This window comes from Acanthochromis polyacanthus, chromosome 2, assembly GCF_021347895.1.
Source record: "Acanthochromis polyacanthus isolate Apoly-LR-REF ecotype Palm Island chromosome 2, KAUST_Apoly_ChrSc, whole genome shotgun sequence".
Lineage (NCBI taxonomy): Eukaryota > Metazoa > Chordata > Actinopteri > Pomacentridae > Acanthochromis > Acanthochromis polyacanthus.
The window spans coordinates 1,054,214-1,070,873 of NC_067114.1; the positions used below are offsets into that span (position 1 = coordinate 1,054,214).

At 44.3% G+C, this 16,660-nt stretch overlaps 1 protein-coding gene across 1 annotated transcript in view; it reads right to left on the reverse strand.

Annotated features, from left to right (window-relative positions):
• neo1a (neogenin 1a) overlaps positions 1-14,522 on the reverse strand; it is a 222,098-nt gene extending 207,576 nt beyond the window's left edge. The window contains 1 exon segment of the mRNA XM_051937001.1: positions 13,909-14,522. Coding sequence (XP_051792961.1) covers positions 13,909-13,999 — 91 coding nt within the window. The 5' untranslated portion in view covers positions 14,000-14,522.
• Positions 14,523-16,660: the final 2,138 nt, after the last annotated feature.

The following is a 16,660-nucleotide window of genomic DNA, read 5'->3' on the forward strand; positions in this document are numbered from 1 at the left end:
CCACGCATCGCCCCATGGGGAGCACTTGAACCCCTGACCCCCCACCACAGTGGTTCGGGGCCAGAAGGGGTGCGTGACACGGCCCTGGCCCAGAGACACTGCCCCGCCAGGCTGGGAATGCAGCGGCACCGTGGGGGGATCGGCAGAGGGACAAAGGAGGGAAAGAGGGGCTCCAGTGATTCAGAGCTGATTGGGTTAGAGAGCTTCATTATTAAGTCCCCTGTCACTCTGCAACAAAAAGCCCCCCACAGGCCAGCAGCGGCTAATAAAACCACCACCCTTTATGGCTCCAGAACACTTCTGACATCTTCTTTTCAGGAGGAATGAAAGTGTGCAACTTAAAAAAAATCTTCCAGCTGAATGAACTGCTGCTTCGCTGTGAACTCGGACGGTGAGGAGGTGTAGGAGCCGTCTTGAATTAAGCCGCTTTCACACCTGCTTAATTAGATAATGTCGGGTGAGTTTTCATTTAGACTGCTACACTTCACTACGATATTCCACGCCATATGGCACAAACAGACTGCAGGACATATTTTAGGATGTGAGCGTGCACGTGAGTGTGTACGTGTGCTCTTTGAGTGAATTTGTTCAGCAGGTGTCCAGAAAGCCTGAATGGCATGCTTATGCACTCAGGACTAATTTAGAGCACTCCAGGTAAATGAAGTATGAAAGCAGAAAAAAGCATCTCTTTTCTCCAGAGCCTCTAATTCAGACTCTGGGATGGTGGGCTGCTGAGAAAAAGGTCACAGCAGAAACAAACATGTTCACATCCTACAGAACCGCCCCATTAATGGGTAATGCCGAATCTAAATGGATGTTTGTTTGTTTGTTTGTGTTGGAGAGGCAACAACTAACAAGGACTCGCATTTAATTTAGGAGAGGAACACCTACGTATGCAGGATCAGGGATACGGCCGTCAAATCACTCATCAAGCTCATTTATTTGTTTGTTTGGAGAATATTCTGTGAATCCTAACTGATCCTGACAATCACAAAGCACCACCCGGGTGATCAATCAATCAATCAATCAGTTCAACCTTTTGATTCCACGACTTCCTGGTTAAATACAAGAACTTCAGACTTCTTTATCTTTTCTATCACAGAACCGCTGGTAAACACCAATGAAACGATCACTCAAACACCTTATGACGATGATATTTGGAACTAATATTTGCATTTGCAGTATAAATGAAAATCTTTGTGTCAAATCAGAAGCTTTACTGTCACCGCAGTGCTGGACAGCAATAAAACTACATTTGACTAGCCGAGCCGCGCTAGACAACCCACGGCAACGAATTTAATTCTCTGCCAGGGTGGGTCTAGTTACCCTCCATAAGGCTCCAGGCTGGATTCTCCTAAAACTGGCCGGACCAATCACCATGAAGTGTAGAGTCAGAAGGCGGGCGTAACTAAGTGAAGACAGAGGCGCGACGATTCTGACAGAAACAACCGGCGCACAATAAACAGTTATCTTTCGACTCGGCTTTGGCCACAGCCCTTAAAGATTTGAAGCTAAAAGTCAACTTGAAAGATAAACAAAGGACGGCACTGAAGTGTTTCATTGAGAAGAAAGACGTATTTGGACTTATGCCGACGGGATATGGCAAATCCTTAATATACCAGTTGGCTCCGCTGGTTGGGAAGCTAATGGGACTTAGCCACAATCCGCCGGCGCTCTAGGAACTACGTCAGCCTATTCGTTGCGCTGATTGGTTGTATACCTACCCAATTGCTGCAGAGTGATTTGAAAGACAACCTTTTAGCCCGCCTCCCTCCCTGTCGAGCGTTCCTAGACCCTTGCGTGGCTAGGCTAACATTTGACAGCACTTTGAGTAAAACGCAAAACAAAAGACAGTCTATAAAAACATCAAAACAACATTTAAAACCTAACGTGTAAAATGTTGGCAGCAGATAGAGCGTAAAAATTAGAATAACACAAACTGCAACGCAGAAATGAGTTGAAATGTCTTTGGTTATTTGGGTTCTACATGTTTCAATATTTATCCCTCAGTGTTTATTGGTTAGTGCTCATGACATGTAACCAATCAGATACCATCGTCTTTGCTAAAGGAAACAACAACATCCAAGCGACAACATAACACGCTGAACACTTCAAGTTTTGTAGAGGATTTGGATCGTGAAGTAATGCAGCTCTGCTGGTATCCATTTTAATAACATTAATAGTCTCCCTGGATGGAAATGTTCCACCAGAACCATTCTACCGTCACTTAGCTCCGCCCACAATGAATCTAAATAAAAACAAACAAGCTAGGGTGTTCTTTTTGCCCGTTTACTGCCCATTATGTACAACAGAATTAGCTGGCAAAACGAGACTAGAGCCAAAGAAACTAAAAAAAAAAAAAGTCACCAATAATCAGAAAAACAGCAAATTAATCAATGATCCATCCACCCATCATCTATACACCGTTTGATCCTCATCAGGGTCATGGGGGCAGAGTCTGTCCCAGCTGACAGAGGGTGAAGGTTCACCTGGACAGGTAACAGCCTATCACAGGTTCACCTGGACAGGTAACAGCCTATCACAGGTTCACCTGGACAGGTAACAGTCTATCACAGGTTCACCTGGACAGGTAACAGCCTATCACAGGTTCACCTGGACAGGTAACAGTCTATCACGGGACTACACACAGAGACAAACAATCACACCTACAGACAGTTTAGAATCACCAATGAACCTCAGCATGTTTCTGGACTGTGGGAGGAAGCTGGAGAACCTGGAGAAAAGCCACACATGTACAGGAGAACATGGAGACTCCATGCAGGAAGATCTAGGAAGGCCGGGACACGAACCGGGGATCTTCTAGCTACAAGGCAACAGTACTAACCACTGATCCACTGTACAGCCCGTAATCGATCAACCCCTAATGGAAATACCCGGGGTCTTATTTGCATCTCTGTCACAGTAAAAAGGTGACTGTAGTATTTACATGAACATTTTATTTTACAAATGAATGAAATAAAACAAACAAACAAACAAAATTTAATTTACAAGAAGAAAAAAACCCAGTTACGATGAAGCCAAACACGTCTCGTCTTAACGTGGTTGAAAGGCAGGCGGTGGATGAACAGACGAGTTGAAGTGTCGTCATTAATGCTGTGTTGTTGATGGGACACCTCATTAAGGATCTGTTGGTAGCAGCTGGCTGGCTCTCCCACCCCATTACTGCCCCGCCATGCTCAAACCTCGGCCTCCTCCCCCAACACAACACTCCAGATCACCTCCCCGGAGCCTCGTATGACATCTGTGTCTCCGGCTCTGTGATGGAATGCTGCGATCCCTCCGCAGGTGCTGCTGGCCGGCTGCCGAGTCGATGCCGAGGCTGAGCGACCCGTCACAGTCCGAGTCCAGGTTCAGGGGATGCTGCTTCAGGAGTCAGAGAAGGATCAATGCAGCTGCTTTCCATCGCTGCTCCTTAGTACACTTTCTAACTCCTCACCGCCCCGCTCGTCCTCCTCAGACAGACGAAGGTCATGTCTGTATTTAGATCCAGCTCAGGAGACTGTGCTGTCCCAGATGCTGCTCTCAGGTTTTTATATCCCAACTAGGGATAGACCGATCAGCCAGGCCGGTTATCAGGGCCAATATCTGTCATTTTTCCTATAGTCAGTATTTGTCTCCCAAGCAGAAACTGAAACACAAGCTGTTGCCACAAACCAGGAAATTAGATTCTCTCACAGTGACTAAAGGTACGCTAAAGGTACTCTAACGGCTAGTGGCTAACAGCTAAAGGCTAGCGGCTAACGGCTAAAGGCTAACGGCTAATGGTTAAAGGCTAACAGCTAAAGGCTAGCGGCTAATGGCTAAGTTAGAAGGCAGCTGCAGAAGCAGTGTCTGTGTCAGTGTCAATAACATATAATATTTTAAGATCTGGACGTGAGTGGATAGTAGAAGTGATCAGAAAAAGAATAAAAAACAGAACAGCAGAAGTTAAACAGTCAATCTCACAGACAGAGGAGAGCGTCCTGATTTCACCTGGACTACGTCTATTTTACAGATTCAGTTATAGGTACCCTTAATGATGAAGCTTGGTTATAAATGACTATTGCATGCTATCACAACAAACATTACATTTACAACAATGTGAACTTCCCCTGGTGTGGGGAGAAATAAAGGACTTATCTTAAATGTATATCGGCTCCAAATATCAGTTAGAAGTTTATCCTGATCACCAATAATGTCGGTATGGGCCCTAAAAACCTCACATTGGTGGATCCTATGTGTGCTGTAAAACCAATAAAACTATTCTCCCCCTTTAAATCACCACATAAAGAAATGCTCTGATTCATGAGGTTGAAGTTGCACAATCCCCCCCGTGTTGTGTAAGTGTGTTAGCAGGAATGTAACTCGCTTCTCACTATCTTAAGTTTCATATCAGCCGAACCCAGTCGTTCATCAGTCTTTAAAAGAGACAGTAGTGGAGATTATAATCTTCCAACAAGGTCAAGGACGAAATCCAAGTTAGAAAAAGGATAACTGAGGAAGGGAGGGGCGAGAGGGTGTCATCTCCTTTCATTATCCACATGGTACACAAAAACTGACTCAGCACAAAACACAACCAATTAAAACCCATCTAGAGTCTCCTAATATTACTAAGAAATGACAGCTCATTTTATGCTTGACATCAAGATCAACAGTAAAACGAATTCTGATTGTGCTGGATTCAAATTTCAAGGTGTAATCAGAGTTTGTGCAGCCAGACTCAAGCTTACTTTGTGTTGAGAGCTGTGTACCATTATTAGAAAAGCACAAAAGCCACCATTTCTCCAGTAAGTACTGCTGAGGAGACGCATTTACTCGACTGTGAAGGGCCAAGAAAGCAGAATCAAAAGAGAAGGCCAATTCCATTACATCATGTCATGTATTAAAACGGCTTAAAGCAGTAATTTCACCATTTCAGCTGCCTGTGTTGACCTCCGTTAGCTTCAGATGAGCTCAGAGCTGAGGAGGAACCGGCTCCAATAACACGGTGAGAAGCTCCGGACGGCACAAAGGAGCCTCTATCTGACGCAGGACGTTTTCAAAGAAGCGCTTCAGCTTGGATTTAGCAGCAGAAACATCGGTTAATACCAGGGGAAGCTTTTTCCGGGGGTCACCATAGCAGCAGGTGAAATCAAAATAAAAGCTGGGAGGTTGACTGGAGGGTTTCCAAGAAGAACTGGGACAGTGGTTGGTGTATACATGACGAGTACAGAGCCTCCACACGTCTTAACTCTAAACCCTAAATTGTTTAAACTTAACGTCTGAGACTCAACAGTCCGGGACGCTGCGGTGCTTCTACATGCTGAGGCAGTGCCATGGAAAAGTACCGAGCAGGACAAAAAAAATGACACTTTCTTGTGGTTTTGCTGAAGCTGTAACACACTGGGCCTACTGTGCTGAAAAACGGAACGGTTTCTATGAATTTCCACAACAGAAACTCGGCAAACTGGTTCCTGAATTGTAAAACAGAACAACAAAGTTAAGGGCCACTTCAAACATAACGGTACCAAGACTTGCAGCATTTTCACGGAGTCCCAGCTCTGATACTGAGGAGCTGATCGACTCTCATCACGGCCTTTCTGATGGCAAACATCAGGTTTTAATTTCTACAAATCTTATAAAATCTTTTCCCAAGTTCATATTTAGAAATCAAAGATCTTTCACCAACCACACGAATACCAACAGTCTTTACAATTCGCAGCGGTGAGCAAATCTGTAATTTTGTCCTAAGCTAAATAAAGACTTTCACAATAAAAGCCTGCGATGTAAAGGAGTGCGGCAAATCAATGCATGCCTGAAAGCAGATAAACAGCATGTTTTTGGTTTTTTTTTGCTAGAGCGTTAGTCTGAGTCGGGGAACTCTGTGAACCTTGTTGATAGAACAGCTGTTCAGGCCCAGATGGGTGGCACACGCCTTTACAAACACCCACCCAAACCTACAAACACATCCCACCATGTTTAAAGCTGCCAAGAGCCACGGCCGGTTACAAGACGATGGCAGCAGCCAGCTCCACGGCTCACAATCCTCCCTCTGTGACCGGCCCACACATCAACGGCTCCTTTGACTGGATGAAGGCCCAGTGTGATGCCTTATGAACACGCTGATAAACTGCACACACACACGATTCCTGAGGTTAAAAACAGCAACACAAGCTAATTTGATGAATGGGAAAAAAGGCTACAAGATGCACAGAAACAGTGTCAGGTCAAGAATAACAAAAATCAAAGTATGATGAACAGAAATCCTCATTTCGGCCGAGCTGCATCGATTCTTGTTTGCCTGCAGTCTGTTTGAACCACGAGCTGCTTAACAACTGCACTCTACCCCGAACTACACCACGGAGAAGACTTCAGGCTAATTCATCACACCCTGGACGTCCTCCAAAAAGACAGCAGAGAATAAATTCATGTCTGAGAGCTGCAGGATGTTGGAGATCCAGCAGGTACAGAGCAACCCAACGAAGGCTATTAATCCATCTTTCAAGAACACTATTAGTCTCTTTTAATTTACAACCAGGACCAGTGGCAGGACTGAAAGCCAACCCCCCACAATGACATTAAGAATATAAATATAAACTGCTCTGCTTCTATTTAAGGTTCGTAGGAGAAACGACTGATTGAGCAAAGTTACATGATGGAGAACCTGAGAGAAGATAATGTCTTCTAACACGTTCATTACTCACGTATGTTAAGGGATACTTTGAGCTCTTGTTTCCTATTTTACTCCCCCTCAAGTTATGAGAAGCGACTGTAAGACGACGCCTCAGTAGAAAATCTGTCGATGCTGAAACATCCCACCAGAGAACTCTCAACCTTCTTCTCATAATCAATAGAAAACAGAGAGAAACGCTCTGATCCGTTTTCAAAGACTTCAACCCAAACACGGTCCAACTTTTTCAGCTTTTCAGGAGATTTCTAAGTTGGAATAGAAATACACAATTACACACCAGCCGAAATACCCAACAAAAGATCCGCCAAAGTAAATGTGACATAAACGTTCCAAACATGTCTACAGCCCCGTCCACGAATATTCCAGGAAGCAAAGGAGTGAAGACGCTGTTCAGGAGATTCACCGTCATCCACACCTTTATAGTTCATTATTAAGCGCCGTCACTGCTTTGATTTCTGCACTCGCTCCACCAACGGAGCCCAAACACAGCAGGACGTTCTAAGTTCTCCAGGAATCCTGCCGTAGGTCTGACACCGTCCCTGGCACAACTCACGAATAATCATGTCAACACAGAACTAAAGCACCAGCATGGAACCAGCTGCTGTACCCTGAAAAAAGTGCAAAATTAAGGCAAATATTCAGAACAATCCACTGAAGCAGATCACCATAACGACCAGTGCAGGACGTGCACGTCTGCTGTCCACGTTAAAGCCCACATCGGTCTGCACTCAGCCTTCTTCTGGCTCTGCTTAGCCACACTTTCATTTACATTTTAACCTTTAACTGCATAAAGATTTACAATTTCATATTTAAATAAGTATTCAAACATTTTTAAAGGCTTATGAGATCAGATTTTAATAGAAAAAGATGCAGAATGCCCCCCAAGGCTGTGAGAAGTGTTTGGTGTAGAACAGAGCCTATTAGTCGGGGCTCATCTGACAGCACAGTGCCATAATACCATGCAGCTGCCACCGCTGACAGCAGACACCACGACAGGAGCTGGCACAACCAAAATAGCCAAAGTTTGAGGAAAATATTCAAGGAAAGAGTCCTGACTGTCCTGCTGAGTCCGTTTGAGGATTTCTTTAGAGAGCCGCAGAGTCCGTTCCTTCAAGGTTTCTGCTGGAATGCCAAACCACAGGAAAATATGTCTGCTTTCTGCAACACTCCTTAAATCTAACAGCAAAACACACACACACACACACACGCTGGCTGCCATGTGCTGCTGTCATGCTGCAGTTATAAAAAGATGTGCACTGAATCACGGCAGCTCGGCTTGTGTAATTTTTCTGCATGAGCTGAAAGGCCGGACAACGCCACGCTGTCCTGTAGAACACGGCCAGATCCAGCAGAACATAAACACTACAGAACACATCAGGACACACAACGACAGCTCAGTGGAATGGAGTTCCATTCTGGCTGACAGAAGCCCTTTAAACACACACACCATCCACTGTAAAAAGCCAACCACGAAAAAATGACGACAAGTTTCAGGAACGTGCAGCCATGTTTGATCAGAAGAGGACGTCTTCTCACCAAACCGGCCAAGTTCAAGGCTGCTCTGTTGGTTCTTTTTACACACAAATCTGCATTAGGGAGAAACAGAAACACGTCCATAAGCCTTCAGTCCTGTTACTGTTGGAGAGCAGCCTTTAGCTGTGTGTGGCTGCAGGAGAAGCAGAGCGTGACCAGTTCAGTCCTCCTGAGGACGCCGCCGCTCGCTTTATAGCTTAAAAGCAGCACAGCGGACTGACAGAGATGACAAACTAGACTCTTATTGACATGCAGACCCAACTTCAGCCTCTCCTTTCGTATGCTTCGCTCACACCGCTGCCGTGTGCGTCAGCTCCGAGGAAATTGAAAAGACTGTGCTCTCCCAGAGGTCATTAAGGCTGAGCATCATTCAATCACAGCAGAACAGGACAGCCAATTAGAAACCTTCGCATTTTGTTCCATTTCTGAGACAGAAAGCAAAAGAAAAGTGAGACAAACACGTTTCCAGCCGAGCAAAAAGATCAAATATTGTAGATGTGCCGTCCCTGGAGCCGCTCAGACCGGCTGGTATGGACATCTTTACCAGCTTTGCCGTCTCTAGACTCCACTTTCAAAGTCCCAGCAAGTCTTTATTCCAGTTTTTTTGTTTGGACATGAAAGGACCAGCAGATACAAAGACGCCAGACAGCAGCCGGATTGGAAAGGCGCTTCGTCTGACATCTTTTTTGACGCAGCAGGAGCACCTCTGAAGACGAGAACTTCAGCTTTTAACAGGAACGCACTTGATGTGAGCAGTTTTCTATGAACTGACCGATGGTAGCGGGAAAGAGGAAGACGCTGGAGCAGGACAACACCTGTACACCTGTCGGCATCAAATGAAAGAGTTTTCCTGCGTTTGGGGAGAGGAGAAACGTCTATTATCTGCCAGAACGTGTAAAATGTTCCGACGCTGGAATGAAAGCGCTGATGGGATCTGATGAACCAGGATCTGGATCTGATGAACCAGGATCTGGATCTGATGAACCAGGATCTGATGAACCAGGATCTGATGAACCAGGATCTGGATCTGATGAACCAGGATCTGATGAACCAGGATCTGGATCTGATGAACCAGGATCTGGATCTGGTGAACCAGGATCTGGATCTGATGAACCAGGATCTGGATCTGGTGAACCAGGATCTGGATCTGATGAACCAGGATCTGGATCTGGTGAACCAGGATCTGGTGAACCAGGATCTGGTGAACCAGGATCTGGATCTGATGAACCAGGATCTGGATCTGGTGAACCAGGATCTGGATCTGATGAACCAGGATCTGATGAACCAGGATCTGATGAACCAGGATCTGGATCTGATGAACCAGGATCTGGATCTGGTGAACCAGGATCTGGATCTGATGAACCAGGATCTGGATCTGATGAACCAGGATCTGATGAACCAGGATCTGGATCTGATGAACCAGGATCTGGATCTGGTGAACCAGGATCTGGATCTGGTGAACCAGGATCTGGATCTGATGAACCAGGATCTGGTGAACCAGGATCTGGATCTGGTGAACCAGGATCTGGATCTGATGAACCAGGATCTGATGAACCAGGATCTGGATCTGATGAACCAGGATCTGATGAACCAGGATCTGGAACTCTTGGTTTAACATTTGGCTTCAAACTCTACATTTTCTGGTTTTATTCCAGATTCATTCCCCTCAAAGTGAGCGTTCAGCGTGTAAACCTGATTAATCCGTCATGTTCGCTGCGATTTACTGAGATCAAACTAACAGATTCTTCTTTAGGATGGAAATCGTTTCTCCCACTCCACCAGTCAGAAGTTCATCTCACCGCCTACTGACAGCTGCTAATAGAAATTAAAGACAAAAATATGCAAAACAACTCAAAATAATTGAATTTTTCTTCATTTTATTGGGTTTTTATTTCGCTGTGCTTTCCAGTCGATGTGTTTTATGTCTTGCTGTACATAACTGCAGCTCTTTGGTTGAACTAATGTGGTTTAAAATGGGCTTTATGAAGATATTTTACTTGGTTTGACTAAAAGAAAGTGAGAAATGCAAAAATGGCACCAAGTGTAGACTCATTTTCCACAGAGCAGCTGTGGTGTGACCTCAAATGACAACATACATGTAAATCTGAGCAACACGCCAGAATTAATGTCACAGTATTATTTGTTTTCCAAAACCACAACGTATGAAAATGAGGTGAATATATGCAAAACCAGATTAAACACACAGATTCTCAAGGTAACCGATATGCAGGCGGTTCCAGATAGAGAATAAAACGTGCTAGGAAAAAGAAACAGAAGAATAAATGAGGAGAAATCTTCCCCATGAGGCTGTTTGTTCGCTGCAGAATGTATGAGATTCAGAGGAGGAGGAGAAGCTGGAGTCCAGGCTGCAGTGGAGAGGCAGGAGAAGGCCGGGTTCTCTGCAGCACAGCCCCACAAGCAGCTCTGATAGCAGCAATTTCATCTTAGCAGGGGGCAGAAGAAGCAGAGGACTCCTCGCCTGTGAGCCGCTCGGGGTTTAAAACCATGATGCAAACCTGGCATCTCTGCAGGCAGCAAACCGGCAAGAAACTGGCCCAGTTTCTGGCTCTGATGCACACTTAAACAACATGTTGAATCAACAGATGTGAGCTAAAAATACTGGATTAAAATGTTTCTCATGTGTGAGAGCTCCGGTCACTAAACCCAGAGATTAACAGCTGAGAAGTGGAGCTCTGCGTGTTTCAAGGTGTTCTATATTTTCATGCACTTATTAGATCTAAGTGCACGTTTTAAATCCTGCCGGTCAGTCCACAGCACTTTAAACAGCTGATGAGCAAATTAACAAAGACAGAAGCCTTGATAGCTCAACTAAAACACAACCCAAAAAACGTCTGGTTCCACCGAGCGGTAGGAAGACGCAGCGGCAGACGCCAAGGCTTCATTCAGAGGGTATTGATCTCCCTTTTCACCCCGACAATTACACGTGATAAACCGCTGCGACAGCTACTGCAAATTACTTTAATAACCGCTTTGATTAGAGGCCCTGCAAACCCTGGACGTGAGGACTTAGCAGCTGAAATAGCAACCAGAAAACAAGGCGAGGTGTCATTTTCAGCCGTGAAGATCCGGAGACCAACGGCGGCAGCAGCAGATCAGCTCCTAATGGGCCGCTTTCATTAGAGCAGCAGATGAATCTAATACTTGGCCAAATGTGCAATTATCCGTCTCTGGGTGGATGGAGGTCATTAGGACTTTATGAGCGATTGGAGCCCATAAATAAATGATCAGTAAATAGAGCAGAGACAGCATGAGTCAGCGTCATGTTCTCCAGCAGACGTGGACATGTGGAAGACATCCGGATGTTTTTGAGGTGAAAATGAAGCCGTAAACACTGGACAGAAGGAAAGAGGACATCAAACTGGCATTTCTTTTCTTTTGCTGCAGAATGTGGTGTGTTGGACTACCAAGGCTTTGAAAACAACACAGAGGTGGTAAATTCTGTTCTGAAGGGCCGAGTCCACAGAGAGAACCTTAAACGTACCAAAAGAGAAACGACTGCCGTTTAGCCCTCCTGTTGTCCTCATTTACGGCACCAAAAAATATTGTTCCCCTGTCTGGAAAAAAATAAAAAAAAATGCAGCAAAAAAATTCCTCAAATTTATTTTAAAAAAAAGCAAAATCTCCAGGAAGAAAATTCCAAAAAATTCTTAAAAATTTCCCTCAAAAGATTTATTTAAAAAAAACAAACTTTGGCAAGAAATATATTTTTTTAAATTAAATAAAAGTTGTCAATATTTTCAAAAAAATAGTAAAAATCTTCCCTAAAAATCCTAAAATTATCTGAAGTGATTCCATATATATATATATATATATATATATATATATATATATTAGTAAAAGTCTAATATTTTCTTTAAGAACATTCAGGAAAAAATCCACCAAAATCCAGAGAATTTCACTGGATTTATGTGGATTTTTTTCTGAATGTTCTTAAAGAAACATTCTTTCAAAACATTTCTTTTATCTCACTAAAAAGTTTTCAAAAATCTCCCAAAAATGTTGAAAATGTGGAAGTATTCACTGTGAAAATCTATAATTTTTCCCACATTTTCAAACTTTAAAACGGGTCAATTTGACCCTCATGAGGGTTAAAGATTGAGAGGAACGTCACATCTGAGGTGGTCTGAGAGGAGAAAACCCTGGAAGAGCTGAGGGTTGCCAAATGTTTACACATCTCCACCAACTTATTTGCTTTGTCCTCTGGGAGACAATCAGAGCACAATCCCCTCCCAGCAGGCCACAGATAAGACGAGCCTCTAAGGGGCTGTTTACCCACAGACAAACTTTTTAAGGCATTTCTGAGGCTCTAAGTGGGAGGAGGTGCTAAAAATAGCAGCAATTTGGCTGAAGTCGAGCAGCTTTCCTCAAAATAAACCAACAAAAAGTGTCCCTTCAGTGTGGAAGTCTCAGCAGAACCCTCACAAATGTGCTTTGAATAAACAGATATTTTGGGAGAAGGGGACCCCACAATTAGTAATTTGAGCCTCTCTCTGCGTGTGGGTCCCCGGCCAATTCTCTGGAATCAATCAAAGCTCCCAAAGGAACTCCCTGGACCCCTTAATCTCCTGGTTTTATTACTTTCCAGACAGTCGGCCTGCTTCACCCTACCCCCATCTCTCTTTTGTACTGATCTCCAGCAAAGCCAAGGAGGGGCTTTCTTTTTTTCCTCCCTCTCTCTCTCTCTCTCTCTATCTCCCCTTCCACTGCTGCAGAGCTCTTTTCATGCAGGAGAGGGTCTTTCATCAGCTCCACACGCAACAGAGCCCAGCAGCTAGCCAGGCCGTCACTCCCAGACGCCTCTCTCTGCTTTGCTTTTTTTTTTTGCACATTCATTCTTTTTAACTGACAAAATAAACAACGAGCTTTTCAAAGCCCTTCTTTCTGACACACAGCTAGTTTGCATATCACCAGAATATATATATAAAAAAGAAGAAATGATGGAAGAAACTGGGCCATGTTGTTCTGTTTTTTTCTCCTGCAGACCTCCTGCTGCTGTTTGATGGAGCCCACCAGAATAAAAGATAGATATGAGTTTATGATGGAGCCTCCAGCGACTGTGGGCTCTTTTTTTTATTATTCCTCACTGCTTTCTCTCTAATTAAGGGCTGTAGTATCAGTGGAATCTGTCCTGACACTCCTGCACTGCGGTGGCCTCACTTCTAAACAATTAAAGGAACAGAATGAAGGAGGTTCTGTTGATCCATCAGCTCTATTGACGCCCAGGTAATGAGATGTCTGCTGGACTGATGATGCCAGCTTATTACCTGACACTGAGCACTAATGACTCTCAGCTTGGTGGATCCTCTCTCTGACCACACACACACACACACACACACACACCGATCCGTGCGTAAAATGTGCCATTTTCAGACTTCATACAATCCACAACCTGTTTAAACCCTGAGAGCAGTTCCAGCTCCACAGCCTCCATGCAGACAAAAGAACGGCCTGAACCGTGCTCCTGTGCTGCTGCTGGAGGAACCATCTCCTCCTGAACTTCTCTGAACGCAGCTCGTTAGCTCTCAGCACCATGTCGGCTTTCACGCACATTCCGAGCCTTTCTGTTTCTTTACCCCCACAACTCGCAATCCAACGCAGCCAAGTTCGTTCCATGGAGGCGTGAGGACGCGCACACACGCACAGACACACGCACGGCTCCGCGCTGAGCCGTTTTCTGCTCTTACCTTTGTCGACATGCTTCGCGGCGCTGCTCTCCGTGGAGAGAAAGGTGAGCCAGAGGAGAGAGAGGAGCCTCAGAGCTCCCCGCTCGGCCATCACTTTTCACAAAGAAGAACCCCGGAGAAGCTTTTCCTTTTCCAAAAAATACAAAATTAATCCTTACAATCCCCGGCCACTCCTGCAAAAGCACAAAGAGGGAAAAAAGTTCAAAGTCCCAAAAGGCGCAGAAAGACCCGGATCCAGGTACTTTTAGAAGTGAGCGGATCAAACATGTAGCTGGAAGGAGGGAGCCGCAGGTTACACACTGTTTTCTCAACTTGGTCGAGGCAGAGGTCGGAGAAAAAACACCGAAATCAATCCATTGCCACGGAGGCGCTGCCTCGGAACAGATTCTCGGACTGTTACGCACCGACGCGCCGCCGATCCTCTCCCGATCCGAGCCAAGCGCGAAAAAGAGCAGAAAGAGCTCAGTTGGAGAAAAGATAAGATCCAAGCAGAAGCAGAAATCTCCGCCGCGGCCAGCTCTCTGCTCACGGACGGGACGTAAGAGAGCAGCGTGCTGAAGGGCTGGATCTCCACCGGCTCCCCGGAAAACAGGGCGCGGAGCCGCGGTTCGGATCCTGGTGTGTGTGAGCTCAGGCTGAAACTAAAATACGGGGTGGGACTCCAAAGCACAGGCAGCACCTCAGATCTGCACCTCAGCTCTGTTGGTACGCAAAAAAAAAACACGCAAATCTCCTCCTCTGAGCCGCAACTTTAGCTCCAAACACAAACACTCCATATCCACAAGAGCTTTACGTCTTTAGACCTCATTTGGTTTCAGACTGTAGTACAGAGTCCAGGTACCAGCATTCATTTAGACCGACTCTGTTTCTGTGGAATTAGAACCAAACCCAGCAGAACACCTCCTGCTCTGATGGGTTCTTTGTGTTTCTGTTAGATCTTCTGAACATTTTCCTTCCTCTCATCTTCACATACAGTCTGTGGTTCCTCTCTGACCTCCTACAGAATCAGGCTTTTATGTCTGACACTTTCACACACAAAGCCTCTTTAATTTTCTTCTTTTTATTGCTCGGTCACTTTAATCATTTACTTATTCAGCAACACTGCAGGTAAAAGTCTCTGATGACTATTACACTATAAAACATAATGAGCTTCATTATGTCGTCTGCAGGTTATTAAACTGCTGATAAAGTTCTGCTTTTTAAACTAAGCTCTGAAGATAACTAGAATCTGAATTACATGATAGAAGTTCATCTTTTCAGACTCTCAGGACGCCCACCAACATCTCACCGTGTCCATCCAGGATGTTCTCGCTTTCTCCTAACCCTCCTGTTGTCTTCATTTACAATCATCATAAAATATTGTTTCCTTGTCTGAAAAAAATCCAAAAATTCAGCAAAAAAAATTCCCCAAATTTCTGAAAATTTGCAAAACCTTCAGGAAGAAAATTCCAATAATTCCTTAAAAGTTTCCCTAAAAAGTTTTATTTTTAAAAAATTCCCCAATTTGGCAAGAAAATTCCTGTAAATATTTTCTTAAAAATAAGTGAAAATCTTCCCAAAAAATCCTAAAAATATCTAAAGTGATTCCATATACATCAGTAAAACTTCTAACCTTTCCTTAAAACATTCAGAAAAAAATCACCCGGAATCCAGAGAAATTCCCCGGATTTGTTGATTTTTATGTGAATGTTCTGAAAAACATTTTTAGCACTTCTTTATTCCACCTAAAAACGTTCAAAAAATTCCCCAAAATGTTGAAAATGTGGACATCAGAAGTTTCGCTGTGAAAATAGATTTTTTCCACATTTTCAAACTTTAATATGAGTCAGTTTGACCCACAGGACGACACGAGGGTTAACTGCAGGTCCTGGTCCTGGTCCTGGTCCTGGTCCCGGTCCCGGTCCCGGTCCCGGTCCCGGTCCCGGTCCCGGTCCCGCATTGCTGAGAGTTCATCACAGAAGGTTTCATTCCTACAACCTTAGAGTCTGTACAGGAGCTAAACCTAAGTCATACAGATTCTCTATTTCCATTTTAGAAACAGAATCATTTTTATTCTCTCTGTTTTTTCTGTGAGAATAATATGGAATCTATGAATTTCTATGAACCTCTATAAACATTTTCTGGTCAGAGCTGCTCGGTTATCTGTGGTCGTGTTGTTCTCTGAATGTGAAGAAAGTTGACCTGCAGCTCATTAGTCTGTTTTCAGAGTTCTTCAGACCTGCTGTAAAACCTCCAGACTAAGGAGGGAACTTTAGGAAAGGTAAAACCCGGATAAACGGACCGACACCAGCATCAGTTCAGCCTCTCTGACCTCTCCCTGGAAACATTTAATAATAAACTAAAGCTGAACTTTTTCACAGTAACTTTTCTACATGACATGACTGTTTGTTACAACAAACGAAGCAACGCCTGGAGGAAGAATATCTGCAACAAAATATTAAAATATAGAAAGAAAATATGAACAAAAATAGATCAGTATTATCAGTGTTAGCCAGCCTGCTGCTAATGCCCCGTCTATTTCATGCTTAGTGAGATGCTGTGAGATGTTTCTACTGTGCTTTTATTGTTTTTATTGTTTGTTTACTGTGAATTCTTGTGTATCTGCTGCAGAACCATAGCCTAGCTAGACCCAGCTCGGAAGACACAAGGGTCTAGGAACTCTGGACAGGGAGGGAGGCGGGCTAAAAGGTTGTCTTTCAAATCACTCTGCAGCAACTGGGTAGGTATACAACCAATCAGCACAACGAATAGG